Genomic DNA, 14,255 nt, shown 5'->3' with positions numbered 1-14,255 from the left:
TTGAAATGCTTCTTACGAAGCCACTCCTTCGTTGCCCGTTTCTGGGATTTTTTGTGATCTTTTGACCCCACGGGCGGTGTGTTTGGGATCATTGTCATGCTGAAAGACCCAGCCACGTTTCATCTTCAATGCCCAAATGCCCTTCTTCTTCTACAGGTCTGTGAGAGCCAGAAATCTTGCTTGTTTGTAGGTGACCAAATACTTATTTTCCACCATCATTTGCAAATAAATTCATAAAAATCCTACAATGTGATTTTCTGGATTTTTTTCTTCTAATTTTGTCTGTCATAGTTGAAGTGTACCTATGATGAAAATTACAGGCCTCTCTCATCTTTTTAAGTTTGAGAACTTGCACAATTGGTGGCTGACTAAATACTTTTTTGCCCCACTGTAATTCTACAGGAGAATGTCAGGCCATCTGTCTGTGAACTGAAGGGTTATGCAGCAAGACAATGATCCAAAACACACAATCAAGCCTAAGTGAAAATAGTTAACAAGCACAAATTTGACATTATGGAATGGCCTTGTCAAAGTCCAGACCTAATCCCAATTGAGATGTTGCGGCAGGACTTGAAATGAGCAGTTCATTCTTGAAAACCCAGAAATATCGCTGAGATAAAGCAGTTCTGCATGGAAGATTGGGACAACATTAATACAGGAAGCTTTTAGTTGCAGTAATTGCAACTAAAGGTAGCACAACCAGTTATTGAGTGTAAGGGGTGAATGACTTTTTCACACAGGAGCATTGGGTGTTGCATAACTTTGTTAATTAAACAAATAAAATAAGCATACCTTTTTTTGTTAATTGTAAACTTGATCTAATATTAGGTTTGGTTGAAGATCTGATAATGTGCACAAATAGAGAAAATCAGAAAGGGGGCAAATACTTTCTTACGGCACTGTGTATATATATATATATATATATCTAGAGAGAGAGAGAGAGAGAGAGAGAGAGAGAGAGAGAGAGAGAGAGTACCAGTCAAAAGTCTTGACACCTATTCATTCTAGGGTTTTACTTTATTTTTTACTATTTTCTACATTGTAGAACAATAGTGAAGACATCAAAACTATCAAATAACACATGTGGAATCATGTAGTAACCAAAAAAGTGTTAAACAAATCAAAACATATTATACATATTGATATCAAAATATTAGATTTTAGATTTTTCAAAGTAACCACCCTTTGCCTTGATGACAGCTTTGCACACACTCTTGGCATTCTCTCAACCAGCTTCATGAGGAATACTTTTCCAACAGTCTTGAAGGAGTTCCCACATATTGTATGCTGAGCAGTTGTTGAATGCTTTTCCATCACTCTGCGGCCCATGTCATCCCAAACCATCTCAATTGGGTTGAAGTCTGCAGTACTCCATCACTCTCCTTCTTGGTCAAATAGCCCTTACACAACCTGGAGGTGTGTTTTAGGTCATTGTCCTGTTGAAAAACAAATGATAGTCCCACTAAACGCAAACCAGATGGGATGGTGTATCGCTGCAAGAATGCTGTGGCAGCCATGCTGGTTAAGTGTGCCTTGAATTCTAAATAAATCTCTGACAGTGTCACCAGCAAGCAACCCCACACATCACACCTCCTCCTCCATGCTTCACGGTGGGAACCACACATGCAGAGATCATCCGTTCAACTACTCTACGGTTCATAAAGACAGCGTTTGGAACCAAAAATCTCAAATTTGGACTCATCAGACCAAAGGACAGATTTCAACCGGTCTAATATCAATTGCTCGTGTTTCTTGGACCAAGCAAGTCTCTTCTTCTTATCGGTGTCCTTTAGTAGTGGTTTCTTTACAGCAATTAGACCATGAAGGCCTGATTCACGCAGTCTCCTATGAACAGTTGATGTTGAGATGTGTCTGTTACTTGACTCCGGGAAGCATTTATTTTGGCTGCAATCTGAGGTGCAGTTAATTGCTGATTTCTGAGGCTGGTAAACTCTAATGAACTTATCCTCTGCAGCAGAGGTAACTCTGGGTCTTCCTTTCCTGTGGCGGTCCTCATGAGAGCCAGTTTCATCATAGCTCTTGATGATTTTTGCGACTGCACTTGAAGAAACTTTCAAAGTTCTTGAAATGTTCCCGGATTGACTGACCTTCATGTCTTAAAGTAATGAAGGACTGTCGTTTCTCTTCGCTTATTTGAGCTGTTCTTGCCATAATATGGACTTAGTCTTTTACCAAATAGGGCTATCTTCTGTATACCACCCCTACCTAGGAAAGAAATTCCACAAATCAACTTTTAACAAGTCACACCTGTTAATTGAAATGCTTTCCAGGTGACTACCTCATGAAGCTGGTTGAGAAAATGCCAAGAGTGTGCAAAGCTGCTATCAAGGCAACGTGTGGCTACGTTGAAGATTCTAAAATATAAAATATATTTTTATCTGTTTAACACTTTTTTGGTTACTACATGATTCCATATGTGTTATTTCATACTTTTGATGTCTTCACTGTTATTTTACAATGTAGAAAAAACCCTTGAATGAGTATGTGTGTCCAAACTTTTGACTGGTACTGTATATGTGTATACTCTACCGTTCAAAAGTTTTGGGTCACTTAAAAATGTCCTTATTTTTGAAAGAAAAGCTAATTTTTTGTCCATTGAAATAACATCAAATTGATCAGAAATACAGTGTAAATATTGTTAATGTTGTAAATTACTATTGTAGCTGGAAACGGCTGATTTTGAATGGAATATGATGGTCGGATTTGCGTTTATCATCGAAGGAATGAGCGTTACACCGAGGCCTGTACTCTGGTGCGGGATCGATTTTGGAGGTGGAGGGTCCGTCATGGTCTGGGGCGGTGTGTCACGGCATCATTGGACTGAGCTTGTTGTCATTGCAGGCAATCTCAACAGTGTGCGTTACAGGGAACACATCCTCTTCCCTCATGTGGTACCCTTCCTGCAGGCTCATCCTAACATGACCCTCCAGCATGACAATGCCACCAGCCATACTGCTTGTTCTGTGCATGATTTTCTGCAAGACAGGAATGTCAGTGTTCTGCCATAGCCAGCGAAGAGCCCAGATCTCAATCCCATTGAGCACGTCTGGGACCTGTTGAATCGGACGGTGAGGGCTAGGGCCATTCCCCCAGAAATGTCCGGGAACTTGCAGGTGCCTTGGTGGAAGAGTAGGGTAACATCTCACAGCAAGAACTGGCAAATCTGGTGCAGTCCATGAGGAGGAGATGCACTGCAGTACTTAATGCAGCTGGTGGTCACACCAGATACTGACTGTTACTTTTGATTATTCCATTTCTGTAGTCACATGTCTGTGGAACTGGTTCAGTTTATGTCTCAGTTGTTGAATCTTGTTATGTTCATACTGATATTTACACGTTAAGTTTGCTGAAAATAAATGCAGTTTACAGTGAGAGGACGTTTCTTTTTTTGCTGAGTTTATATATAGGTTGACACCTGATCATCGAACATCTCATTCTAAATCATTTGCATTAATATAGAATTGGTCCCCCCTTTGAAGCTGTAACTGCCTCCACTCTTCTGGGAAGACTTTTCACTAGATGTTGGAACATTGCTGCGGGGACTTGCTTCCATTAATCCACAAGAGCATAAGTGAGGTTGGGCACTGATGTTGAGCGATTAGGCCTGGCTCACAGTCGGCGTTCCAATTCCTCCCAAAGGTGTTCGATGGGGTTGAAGTCACGGCTCCGTGCAGGCCAGTCAAGTTCTTCCACACCTATCTCGATAAACCATTTCTGTATGGACCTCGTATTGTGTATGGGGGCATTGTCATGCTGAAACAGGAAAGGGTTTTCCCAAAATTTTTCCCACAAAGGATCGTCTAGAATGTCATTGTATGCTGTAGCGTTAAGATTTCCTTCACTGGAATTAAGGGGCCTAGCCTAAACCATGAAAAACAGCCCCAGATCATTATTCCTCCAACAAACTTTACAGTTGGCACTATGTTTAGCCTGGACTGATGGTTTCCCATGTGAACAGCATCCAAACTTATCATGTAGGACAATTTTGAAAGACAGAATGAAATTATGAAAGAGGGCATTTTAATGTGAGATATTCATCTTACAACGTACAGCTCAAACAGAATGGCATTTGGAGTATACAAAAGGTGCTTTAGGTCTTGACTTGGAGGGGTATCATGTTATCATCATGACTAAACCAGTTGGACATTACAAGCATCTAGGGTTAATCTGAATCCTAAAGAAACCCACCCCTCCTCACAGACCCCTTTTTCTACACGTGACATTTCTGAGAATACAATGTACCAATTCTAGCTTGGCATGGCAACAGGACTATAATGAAAGCCAGAAAGAAAATAACACAAGAGGCCTTTTGCAGTATTTCTTGCATTTCCATGACTGATCAAAACTGATTTTCTCATGGCTCTCTTGTCTCCCTGCAGCAGACATATAGTGAGCAATATGTTTAGAACATTGAATCGCAGAAACGCAATAGGCCATATATAGAATAGTGAGAATTGCAATGCATATAGTGTAGGCACCTAAGTATCGTGATATTGTATTGTGAGGTCCCTGGTGATATTCACCCTTTTTTTCATGGTTTGTCACAAACTGTATTCCCACGTATACCATTTTAGAAACAACTTCTGTAAAATATGGGCCTTGTTGTGTTTGTGTCTGTGTACATTCCCTCTGAACTTAAAGGATATTAAAGAACAAAAGAACAGTGAGAACAGTCTTCTTCAAACAGTATTTTTAACAGCCAGATGTCTAGAGCTCCACGAGGGCTCGGATATCATCTACGCATGAAGTCTTCCTCTCTCTGGGGAAGCCAAAAGCCTTCTCCACCAGATTCTGCTTCTGACTCTTGATGCTGTTCTCCTCACTGTGCAGTCTGAGCAGGCTAGACATTACAGCCTCCACCTTGGAGCTGCTCCTCCAGTTCTCTGAGAGGTTGCTCTCCTCCTCCTCCTCCTCTTCCTGAGGAAACTCCACCAGCTCATTGGCATTGATCTGGCCTCTGCACAGAGGGCACCGCGTCTGCTCCTGCTTGGTACGTATGACCTCTGCACTGCAGAGTCTGCAGTAGACCTGTGTGCACAGTGCATGGTGAAGGGCAAAAGGACAGTCCAGACACACAGCACACTCCTCATCAGAGCCACTGCCCAGCACCAGCCTCAGCATCTCTATCAGATGCCCTCTCAACTCTGCAGGAGTCACAGCTACCACACCTGTGTGTTTAGTGGTCTTGCCCAGTAGGGGTAGCAGCAGAACCGTCTCAGCATGACCAGAATAACCAAAACATCCACGTAGTTCCTGAGGAAGGACCCCTCCACAACGTGCCTGCGGATGGTGGTGTGTCCCTCTGTGCGTGCCATCACCACCTCTTCTATACTAATGCTCCTTTCCGGCAGAGAGAACAGAGGCTGCCCACACACATGGCTGGTCTTTGTACAACGCAGCGTGATACACTTCACCAGAGCTTGCAGGTTCTTAAGGCCGGTCCTATTGTGACAGGTCTCTCTATATGACTGTTTTACCATTCTCTCATGTCGAATGGTTTCAGACGCAGAGACGCCACCAGCATCCACAGATCCCTCTGAAATGACAAAAACTTAAACACTAAGTGTTAACGGAAGGGGATGCAAATAGCCTGGCTAGTCTATATTAAACAATGTTATCATGTGATGACAGGGGATGACCTAGTCCAATTAATGGTAGGCTTTATGTGGCTAGGCCTGTGTGTAGCTATCTGCAATATTATTAACCCCCCCTTTTTTTACACTGCTCCCCTACTGGGAAATCATAATTTTCCATTTGATTTAGATGTAAATATTATGGCGCAATTACTGTAGCTACATGTGCTTACCTCTATGCGGCACAGACTTCAATCTGTGAGATTCAATATGTGCTCACATAGTCTCGGGGCATGATATGGGAGGGGGCATAGTCTCGGGGCATGATATGGGAGGGGCATAGTCTCGGGGCATGATATGGGAGGGGGCATAGTCTCGGGGCATGATATGGGAGGGGGCATAGTCTCGGGGCATGATATGGGAGGGGGCATAGTCTCGGGGCATTATATGGGAGGGGGCAGACGGGACAACAATACAATTGGCATTCTGGCACTGGGATAAAATAAACCTATGCAGCTATCAGCAGCTTTAAAAACTGTGATATGCTGTCAAACACAAGCATAAATTACAAATAGTTTAGTAAGCTAGCTAGCTAGATGAGTTGATAACGTTAGCTAGCAGTCGCTCACAGCAAACAGTACTCTCAATGATGATAGCTACTTTAACAGCCTAGGTTAGTTCATGTTATCTTGGTAGATTATAGCCACGTGAATGTTAGACAGCAATAACAAGCTAGTATACATCTACGAAGAACTTAGGTAGCTACACCAAAGACACAGCTCAAAGTGAAAGGCAAAATGATAGCCTAACTGTAACGTCCGTTGTTTGAAGGAGACCAAGGCGCAGCGTAATTTGTGGTCATCATATTTATTTAAATGAGAACCAGCAACAAAATAACAACGTGAAACCAAATCGACCGTTCCGTAGGCTACAAGAGCTGTACAAAAACAAGATCCCACAACATAGGTGGGGAAAAAGGCTACCCAAGTATGATTCCCAATCCTAGACAACGATAGACAGCTGCCTCTGATTGGGAACCACACACGGCCAAACACAAAGAAATACAAAACATAGGATGCCCACCCCACATCACACCCTGACCTCACCAAATAGAGAAATAAAACGGCTCTCTAAGGTCAGGGCGTGACACTAACTGAACTTCCTTACCGTCATCTCTCCCGACCAAGACCACACACATGGAAAGTTTGAAATCACAGCAGCCAAACAAAATAAAATAAAATAGTATTTGTCACATGCGCTGAATACAATAGGTGTAGACCTTACTGTGAAATGCTTACTTACCAGCCCTTAACCAACAATGCAGTTTTAAGAAAATAGTTAACAAAAAAATGTACCAAATAAACTAAAGTAAAAAATAGTTACACAAATAAAACAACAATAACGAGGCTATATATACAGGGGGTACCGGTACCAAGTCAATGTGCGTAGGTACAGGTTAGTCGAGGTAATTGAGGTAATATGTTCATGTAGGTATGGGTAAAGTGACTATGCATAGATAATAAACAGCGAGTAGCAGCAGCGTAAAAAAAAGGGGGGGGTCAATGCAAATAGTCCAGGTAGCCATTTGATCAGCTGTTCAGTAGTCTTATGGTTTTGGGGTAGAAGCTGTTAAGGAGCCTTTTTGACCGAGATTGGCGCTCCGGTACCGCTTGCTGTGCGGTAGCAGAGAGAACAGTCCATGAATAGGGTGGCTGGAGACTTTGGAAGTTTTTAATGCCTCCTCTGACACAGGAATCAGGAGGATATAATTATGGTCAGATTTTCCAAATGGAGGGCGAGGGAGAGCTTTGTATGAATCTCTGTGTGTGGAAAAAAGGTGGTCCCTCTGGTTGCACATGTGACATGCTGGTAGAAATGAGGTAAAGCGGATTTAAGTTTCCTGCATTAAAGTCCCTGGCCACTAGCAGCGCCGCCTCTGGATGAGCATTTTCTTGTTTGCTTATGGCGATATACAGCTCGTTGACTGCCGTCTTAGTGCCAGCATCGGTTTGTGGTGGTAAATAGACAGCTACGAAAAATCTAGATGAAAACTCTTGGTAAATAGTTTGGTCTACAGCTTACTCTACTTCAGGCGAGCAAAACCTTAAAACTTCTTGAATATTAGATTTTGCCCACAAGCTGTTATTGACAAATAGACACAGACCACCACCCCTTGTCTTACCGGAGGTAGCTGTTCTGTCTTGCCGATGCAAGGAAAACCCAGCCAACTGTATATTATCTTTGTTGCCGTTCAGCCACGGCTCAGTGAAACACAAGATATTACTGTTTTTAATGTCCTGTTGGTAGGATAGTCTCGAACGGAGCTCATCCAGTTTATTCTCCAATGATTGCACGTTGGCCAATAGGACGTATGGTAGAGGCGGAATCAGAATTGTCCAGTGCGAGAGAGGCAGGTTGAGCTGGCTAGAGTAGTGCAGAAGATGTCATATGATGAGACAGTGAAGAAAGTAGAGGAGGATGGGTCAAGGGTGAGGCATCCTGAGAGGATTCCTGTGAGTAGTAGATCTGTGCCAGCACAGAGGGATAGGCCAATGAGTGATATACAGTATGCTTCATTAAGGTTGGCTTCTTAGCGTTCATAGCAATGGTTGTCAATTGTACCACAGAAATGGAACGTGAATCCCAGAGAATAGATGTTGTGGTGGCAGCTGCAGAGAAGTATTTGGGTATACCAGATTTGACTTCAGAAAAGTTACAGGGTGTGTTGACTGGTGGTGTTCTGTTCTCCCGGGCCTTTGGCATGGTGCAGTGGCAGATAGGGTCGAAGTAGTGAAATGTGTAAGGTAATGAAAAATATATTTTGTATTTTATTTTCCCGTTCCCCCTTTTGTATCACAAAGTGTAATAGATGCAATGTTCCCTCTAAGCTGTGTGTGTGCATTCAGGACTGCCGTGCAGAGCACAGAAGCCCACAGAGAGAAGCATAAGATTGAACTTCACTCAACTTTCTATAGTTTTCCCTGTTAGGTAGTTAACACTGTAAACATTTCCCTTTACTGTTGCAATTGTGATTGATTAAATTAGATACTTCAATTCAACATACCGAAAACAAAACAAACTATGCAATAGATTTTCTTGTAGGCAGAACGCATCAGAGTTGGATTCTACTGCTCATGACAGCCGGTAGTCTAGACAGACCGGTGCTGCATAACCAATCAGAGCTGCAGTAGGCCTATATGCAAATAGACCATTGCCATAAATTAATCTGTGCCATTTACTTAGGACTGGACTGTGTTTACAGCTGTGATCTTAGTAATGTGCTTGTTTTGAGATCAAAGCAAGAGCTGCATGTAGCCACCTGTGCACATTTTGTTCATATCCTTTGCTAGTTAGTGACTTATTAGCCCAGTTATAGATAATTTGTAGTCAGCAATGAGCACAAAACATGTACATTTCTGTCTTAAAGAGGCAGTGTTGTATTTTGAGACAGGCGTGAATAAGCCAATAGGCAGAGGGTAGAATCATTTGTTTGATTCTCTGTAATAATGGTATGTGAATAATGTATTTTAGTTTGTAAAGTGGTTTCTTGCATCAAACAACACAAACATTTTTAGTCACCTCCTTGTCTGAAGGACAAGTGGATAAAGTTTAATGTCAAGCCCTGCATGTTTTTTTCTCTCTTAAAAGTCTCATGGATTGTAGCCCTACATTGAACGCCACACATTGGCTGCTATTGTAGGCTGAATGATAGCACAGCTATTTCCATGTTAAACTGTTATGGGATGCATTTTCTCCATAGTTTATTATTTTAGGCCACTCTGTTAGGCCTATATTGTGATAAAAAAAACACAGTAGCCTACTTGGCCACTGTTAAAACTGTCATTTAAAGTGGGTACACAGTAAACGTGCGCTGGAAGTTGCACAGAATTTTCACAACGTTCAAGTTTGCTCTCAGCAGACCTAACATTTGCTCAGTGACGTTTTTTGAGGGAACATTGAAGGGATGTACACTATAATTCCTTTGGGGGCGGCAATGCACATATTGGATGCCAACCGACGTTAAACTCCACCGAAGAAGAAGAAGAAGGACCTACGACTCCATTTGCGTGACAAAACACGGAAGTGCTCAGCTGTATGGAAGCAAGTCTGTTGTTGACAGGTCTTTTCTGTCGTTTTTTTAAAAGGGCATCACTACAGCATTAGCAACGCATGGAAATGTCTCCTGTAGTAAATCTATATTTTATATGAGGTTATTATCCGATATGTTTTTAGATACTAATTCATATTTCACCTGTTTTATCTTAGGTGATCATCGCTGGTCAACTCGCTAGCCACCTTAACCAACGTTCATTTACCAATTCTGGACAGCCTATGGATTATTACTCCTAGTTTTAAAAAACTTGCAGTATAATAACAATATAGAATATTGGAACCATAATTTAAAAGGGTAAGTATCTTCTTGTTTAGTCAGATAATGTATGTAACTTTAGTTAATATAACAAGTAGCTAGCTACCTTGACTTGATAACTTAGTACAGTAGTTATGGTTAATGATATTCCACAGGTATTGTGACAAGTTAAATGAAAACTTTGAAGCTTATTAAAACAATTTTTCTTGTTTCTGCATAGATGTCAGTTGAACTTGATGTGTTTGTGGTTAACACCACCATTATGGATGAGGAAGTGTATCAGCTATGGCTGGATGGCTACACAGGTTTGGGCCACAACATTAACCAACACATAGATATACTAGACACAGTCATCCATCAAAGTTATTTAATCAAATTCTCTATGACGTAAACCGTGAATCCTGTTACCTTTCTGCCCCATCCTCAGTGAATGATGCAGTGAAGGTTCGTATGGAGGGAGGGGTATTGGAGGGGTGTGAGGCCAGTGCTGAGGTTCTGCACAGTGACACCATGGACCAGTACAGAACCTTCCAGATGTGTGAGCGCCTCCTACACAGCCCTGTCAAGCTGGCCAATCAGTTGTTGTTCCAGATCCCACCTCATCGCCAGGTCATGCTCATAGAGAGGTGCTCTACCAACTCCTGATACACATCTTTATATCTTATCTTCCTCTGGCTTAAACGTCACCTAATCTGTCTGTCTCTCCTCTGTGTAAAGGTACTATGCTTTCGATAGCGTGTTTGTACGAGAGGTCCTTGGGAAGAAGCTCTCAAAGGGGACCAAAAAGGACCTTGATGACGTCAGTGCAAAGACTGGTGTCACACTGAAGAGCTGCAGGCGGCAGGTAGCAAAAACCTAAGACGGACTCTCCCAATAACAATGACTATATCTCTGACCTGTAACATTAGTGAAACTGTCCTGCCTGTACAGATTCTATGAGCTACAGAGCTCTAGACACTGCAATTTTAAGGCCAAATGTAACTGTTTTTCTACATGTGGACTTCTGAACTATCACCTTTTTCTCCTAGTTTGATAACTTCAAGCGTGTATTCAAAGTTGTGGAGGAACTGAAGGGACCCCTGGTGGAGAACATTCGTCAGCACTTCCTTCTCTCTGACAAGCTGGCCAGGTAAGAGTAGAAAATAGTGGAATTTAAATCTTGTATCTATCTGTTTTTTTTTATAAAACTCCCCTGTGTCTCCTCTTCTCAGGGATTACGCTGCCATCGTTTTCTTTGCCAATAATCGCTTTGAGACGGGGAAGAAGAAGCTGCACTATCTTACATTCCAGGACTTTGCCTTCTGTGCAGGGCAGCTCATCAGCAACTGGACAGTGGGAGCATTGGGTGATTCCCTGGTCCATCAGATCTGCAATCAGTCCTGCTTCCCTATGAGACCCGCATTATAATTGAAGTTCTGCAAACAATTATACGATCCCAGCACTGTAATATAATATGGCAACATCAGAGGTCTGAAGTAGTTTTGTCTTCTCAGATAACATGGTGGAAGACATGGACGTGGATCTTGAGAAGGAGTTCTTACAAGATCTAAAAGAACTGAAGATTTTAATCACTGACAGGGATCTGCTGGACCAGCACAAGAGGCATGAGAGTGTGGTTGATTTGTTATTGATCGCCTGATGTGTATGTTATTGATTCTTTTAATTTTTTTTAAGTTCCTGTCAAGAATTCACAAAGATTTTTATTTCTCTCCATATTATGTGTGTTCTATTATTATGAATGATAATATTTTGGTAAGGTCCCTCATGCCCTTGCTCCTGTTTTCTCTCGTCCCCTCTGCTCCACTCAGTTTGGTGTGCACGGCTCTCCGGGGGAAGACCAAAGCATTTAATGAGATGGAAGCCAACTTCAAGGTGAGTGACATGCTTGTGTTTATCCAACATGGCTGGACATCACCCAGTTTCATAGGTTTCATAGGTGGTGTCCAGCCTACTACAACAATCTGTAAATCAGTCAATAGTAATTGTGGTAACCATGGTTATATGGGGTCAAATGTGCACGTACGTTGTCTAATTCAATCAGTTCACTTGAGTTTAATTATTTCTAAACTGCAGTATCAATTATTTCTAAACTGCAGTATCAAAAAGATTTTAATTATTTGATAAATATTTTAAACAAACACTTCTCTCTCTATTTTTGCCAAAGAATCTCTCCAGAGGCCTTGTCAACATTGCTGCCAAACTAACCAACACAAAAGAAGTCAGAGACTTCTTCATTGATCTGGTGGAAAAGGTACATTTATAAATCATTAGTAGTGTAGTAGTACATCTTTCGTCTCTATATTCAACACTGGCTCTGGGTTACGAGGCCAATAAGGTCTATAGACATTTCTGCTGCCCATGAGACTGATGTCATCTTTCCCCCTCCCTCCCTCCCTGCCAGTTCATTGAGCCGTGTCGGTCAGACAAATGGACAGCAGGAGACATGAGACTCTACCTCACTCACTACACTAACTCTGCACACGTACTCGACACATTCAAGTGAGTATAATATAATTGTTATACATATTGTGCTGTCTGGCACTCATCAAGGTCACAGGCTGTTTTATGTTTTTCTTCATATTCACATCCCAGTTGTCACCAGTGGGTGTCACTGCATCTCTCTCCACGTTTCTTCAAACTATAGTTACCTTGTTTCTAGCGCAGCCATTCTGGAATGTAGTTAACGGTTTACACAACCCTGCACCACGACACACTCAGCAAAGACATATTCATCAGACAACCATATTAAAACATAGGCCTCTCTTTAAAGTGAATTAACAAAGAATCGCTCCATATTAGGAACCTTGGCCAGTACTCATAATGAGAATTTGTCTTCTTCTCTCTTCCTCCTCTCTCTCAGACACCAGGTAGTGTGGGACAGGTACATGGGAGTGATAAAAAGCTGCATCCTCAAAATGTACCATGACTGAGACGTAGACCTCGCTCAACTATCTACTCGGAAATTTCTGTCCTCTTTTATATCGGAGTCATGTCTTCTTTCCCTCTTTCTGTCTGCAGTCATCATGTAAATCCTCCGCTCTGTCTGTCAGATGCCTTCCTCCTCTAATGCCAGTGCCCACATTTCTCCGTCCTTCATGCTGTTATGCAGTTTTTTTCCCCCTCTGTCTCTTCTGACGACCTACTTTGCGACGTCATCGTGTATATCACCTCATTTTTATTGTAAATAAAGTCAACTGATTTTATACCGACGGTGTCTCTGTGCTGATTGTATTGCAGATCTGTGAATGAGATAAGGTGTGTATTTGGGCATATGTTGTGAGTGCTTGTGTGTGTTACAATGTCAGATGCAAAGTACTACGATTTAAAAACTGACGGCAGCTGCAGGTGTTGGGACCCTTTTGGTTTAATATAACGCTTAGATCTTTCACAGTTTTAACATGCCAAGGAAGCGGTTAGAATCTCATACACCCCAGTATGGATGAATGAATATTGGTAATGACTATATTGGGAATGCATCTGCATAGTAAAAATAAACCTGAGTGGATTATGAAATGAGAAGACCGTAGTGAATTGTGTCTGTGTGTGGCCACTGGGGGTTGGGTAGCAGCAACGGGAGGGGGCGCAATTTGTCAGCTGGGGGAGGGTTTCGACGACAGCTCTCACCCCCCCTCCCACACACACACACACACACACAAGCAACCCATGATTAGGTGTGTTTAATGACAATAATGACACTGCTTATTTCCTTGTCAACTAGGAATGTGAAATTATAACTAACAATTTAGACACTTCGATAATAATAATAATAAGGATGAACATATTTCTCTGTCTGTACACGGTAGTAGAGCTGTCCTGGAGTACACAGCTTTCATGTAATTGTTAGAAGAGATACTGTGTTGCCAAAGTAGTAGTACTGTAGTTACAACAAAACCGCTTGAAGAAATGGATGATTACTTCAGTCACTCTTTCCATGCTTTTACATATAAACATGTCTGTCTCTGTATATCATCCAGAAAGGACCTCCAGTTTAAATATTTATTGGTAGTTAGAAAAGCTAACCACTTTTCCAAGAGGGCTTGTCTCTTTCCCTCTCTCCTTAGCAATTTTTTTTTGTCCACATTCCACCAACTTCTCTCCCAAGCTATAAATATCTGTCTGTGTCAGATTGGACGAGAGTGAAGGAAACTAAGTGGCTGTACAGAAAGAGAGAAAAAGATGGGGGAGGTAAGGATAGATAGATGGGGGGTGAATGGGGGAGTGAGTTGTGAAGCTGTGGAGGGTGATTTGAAATGAAACCAGGTGCGTTGTGTGACCAGTGAGTGGGGGCACAG

At 42.0% G+C, this 14,255-nt stretch overlaps 2 protein-coding genes across 2 annotated transcripts in view; both read left to right on the top strand.

Moving 5' to 3' along the window:
- Nucleotides 1-9,058, top strand: part of LOC118377620 (sorting nexin-12) — a 133,938-nt gene extending 124,880 nt beyond the window's left edge. The window contains exon 6 of the mRNA XM_052509769.1: nucleotides 9,046-9,058. Coding sequence (XP_052365729.1) covers nucleotides 9,046-9,051 — 6 coding nt within the window. The 3' untranslated portion in view covers nucleotides 9,052-9,058. The remainder of the gene's footprint in view (nucleotides 1-9,045) is intronic.
- A 550-nt stretch (nucleotides 9,059-9,608) lies between these two features.
- Nucleotides 9,609-13,166, top strand: LOC118377443 (acidic fibroblast growth factor intracellular-binding protein B). The gene is made up of 12 exons (XM_035764361.2): nucleotides 9,609-9,714; nucleotides 9,861-10,002; nucleotides 10,184-10,268; nucleotides 10,391-10,589; nucleotides 10,681-10,807; nucleotides 10,992-11,092; nucleotides 11,175-11,308; nucleotides 11,457-11,565; nucleotides 11,772-11,835; nucleotides 12,128-12,214; nucleotides 12,365-12,462; nucleotides 12,824-13,166. Exons 3-12 carry the CDS (start codon nucleotides 10,184-10,186, stop codon nucleotides 12,891-12,893), a joined length of 1,074 nt encoding a protein of 357 aa, XP_035620254.1. The 5' UTR covers nucleotides 9,609-9,714; nucleotides 9,861-10,002; the 3' UTR covers nucleotides 12,894-13,166.
- The last annotated feature ends 1,089 nt before the right edge of the window (nucleotides 13,167-14,255 follow it).

This window comes from Oncorhynchus keta, chromosome 4, assembly GCF_023373465.1.
Source record: "Oncorhynchus keta strain PuntledgeMale-10-30-2019 chromosome 4, Oket_V2, whole genome shotgun sequence".
NCBI lineage: Eukaryota > Metazoa > Chordata > Actinopteri > Salmoniformes > Salmonidae > Oncorhynchus > Oncorhynchus keta.
This window is presented reverse-complemented; position numbering and strand designations above follow the sequence as displayed.

Bases quoted from the DNA above. Each gene is read 5' to 3' on its own strand.
- LOC118377443 (XM_035764361.2), top strand. From the start codon at position 10,184: ATGTCAGTTGAACTTGATGTGTTTGTGGTTAACACCACCATTATGGAT. The intron at 10,269-10,390 runs GTTTGGGCCACA...CCCCATCCTCAG, and splicing joins ATGGCTGGATGGCTACACAG to TGAATGATGCAGTGAAGGTT. The intron at 10,808-10,991 runs GTAGCAAAAACC...TTTTTCTCCTAG, and splicing joins TGAAGAGCTGCAGGCGGCAG to TTTGATAACTTCAAGCGTGT.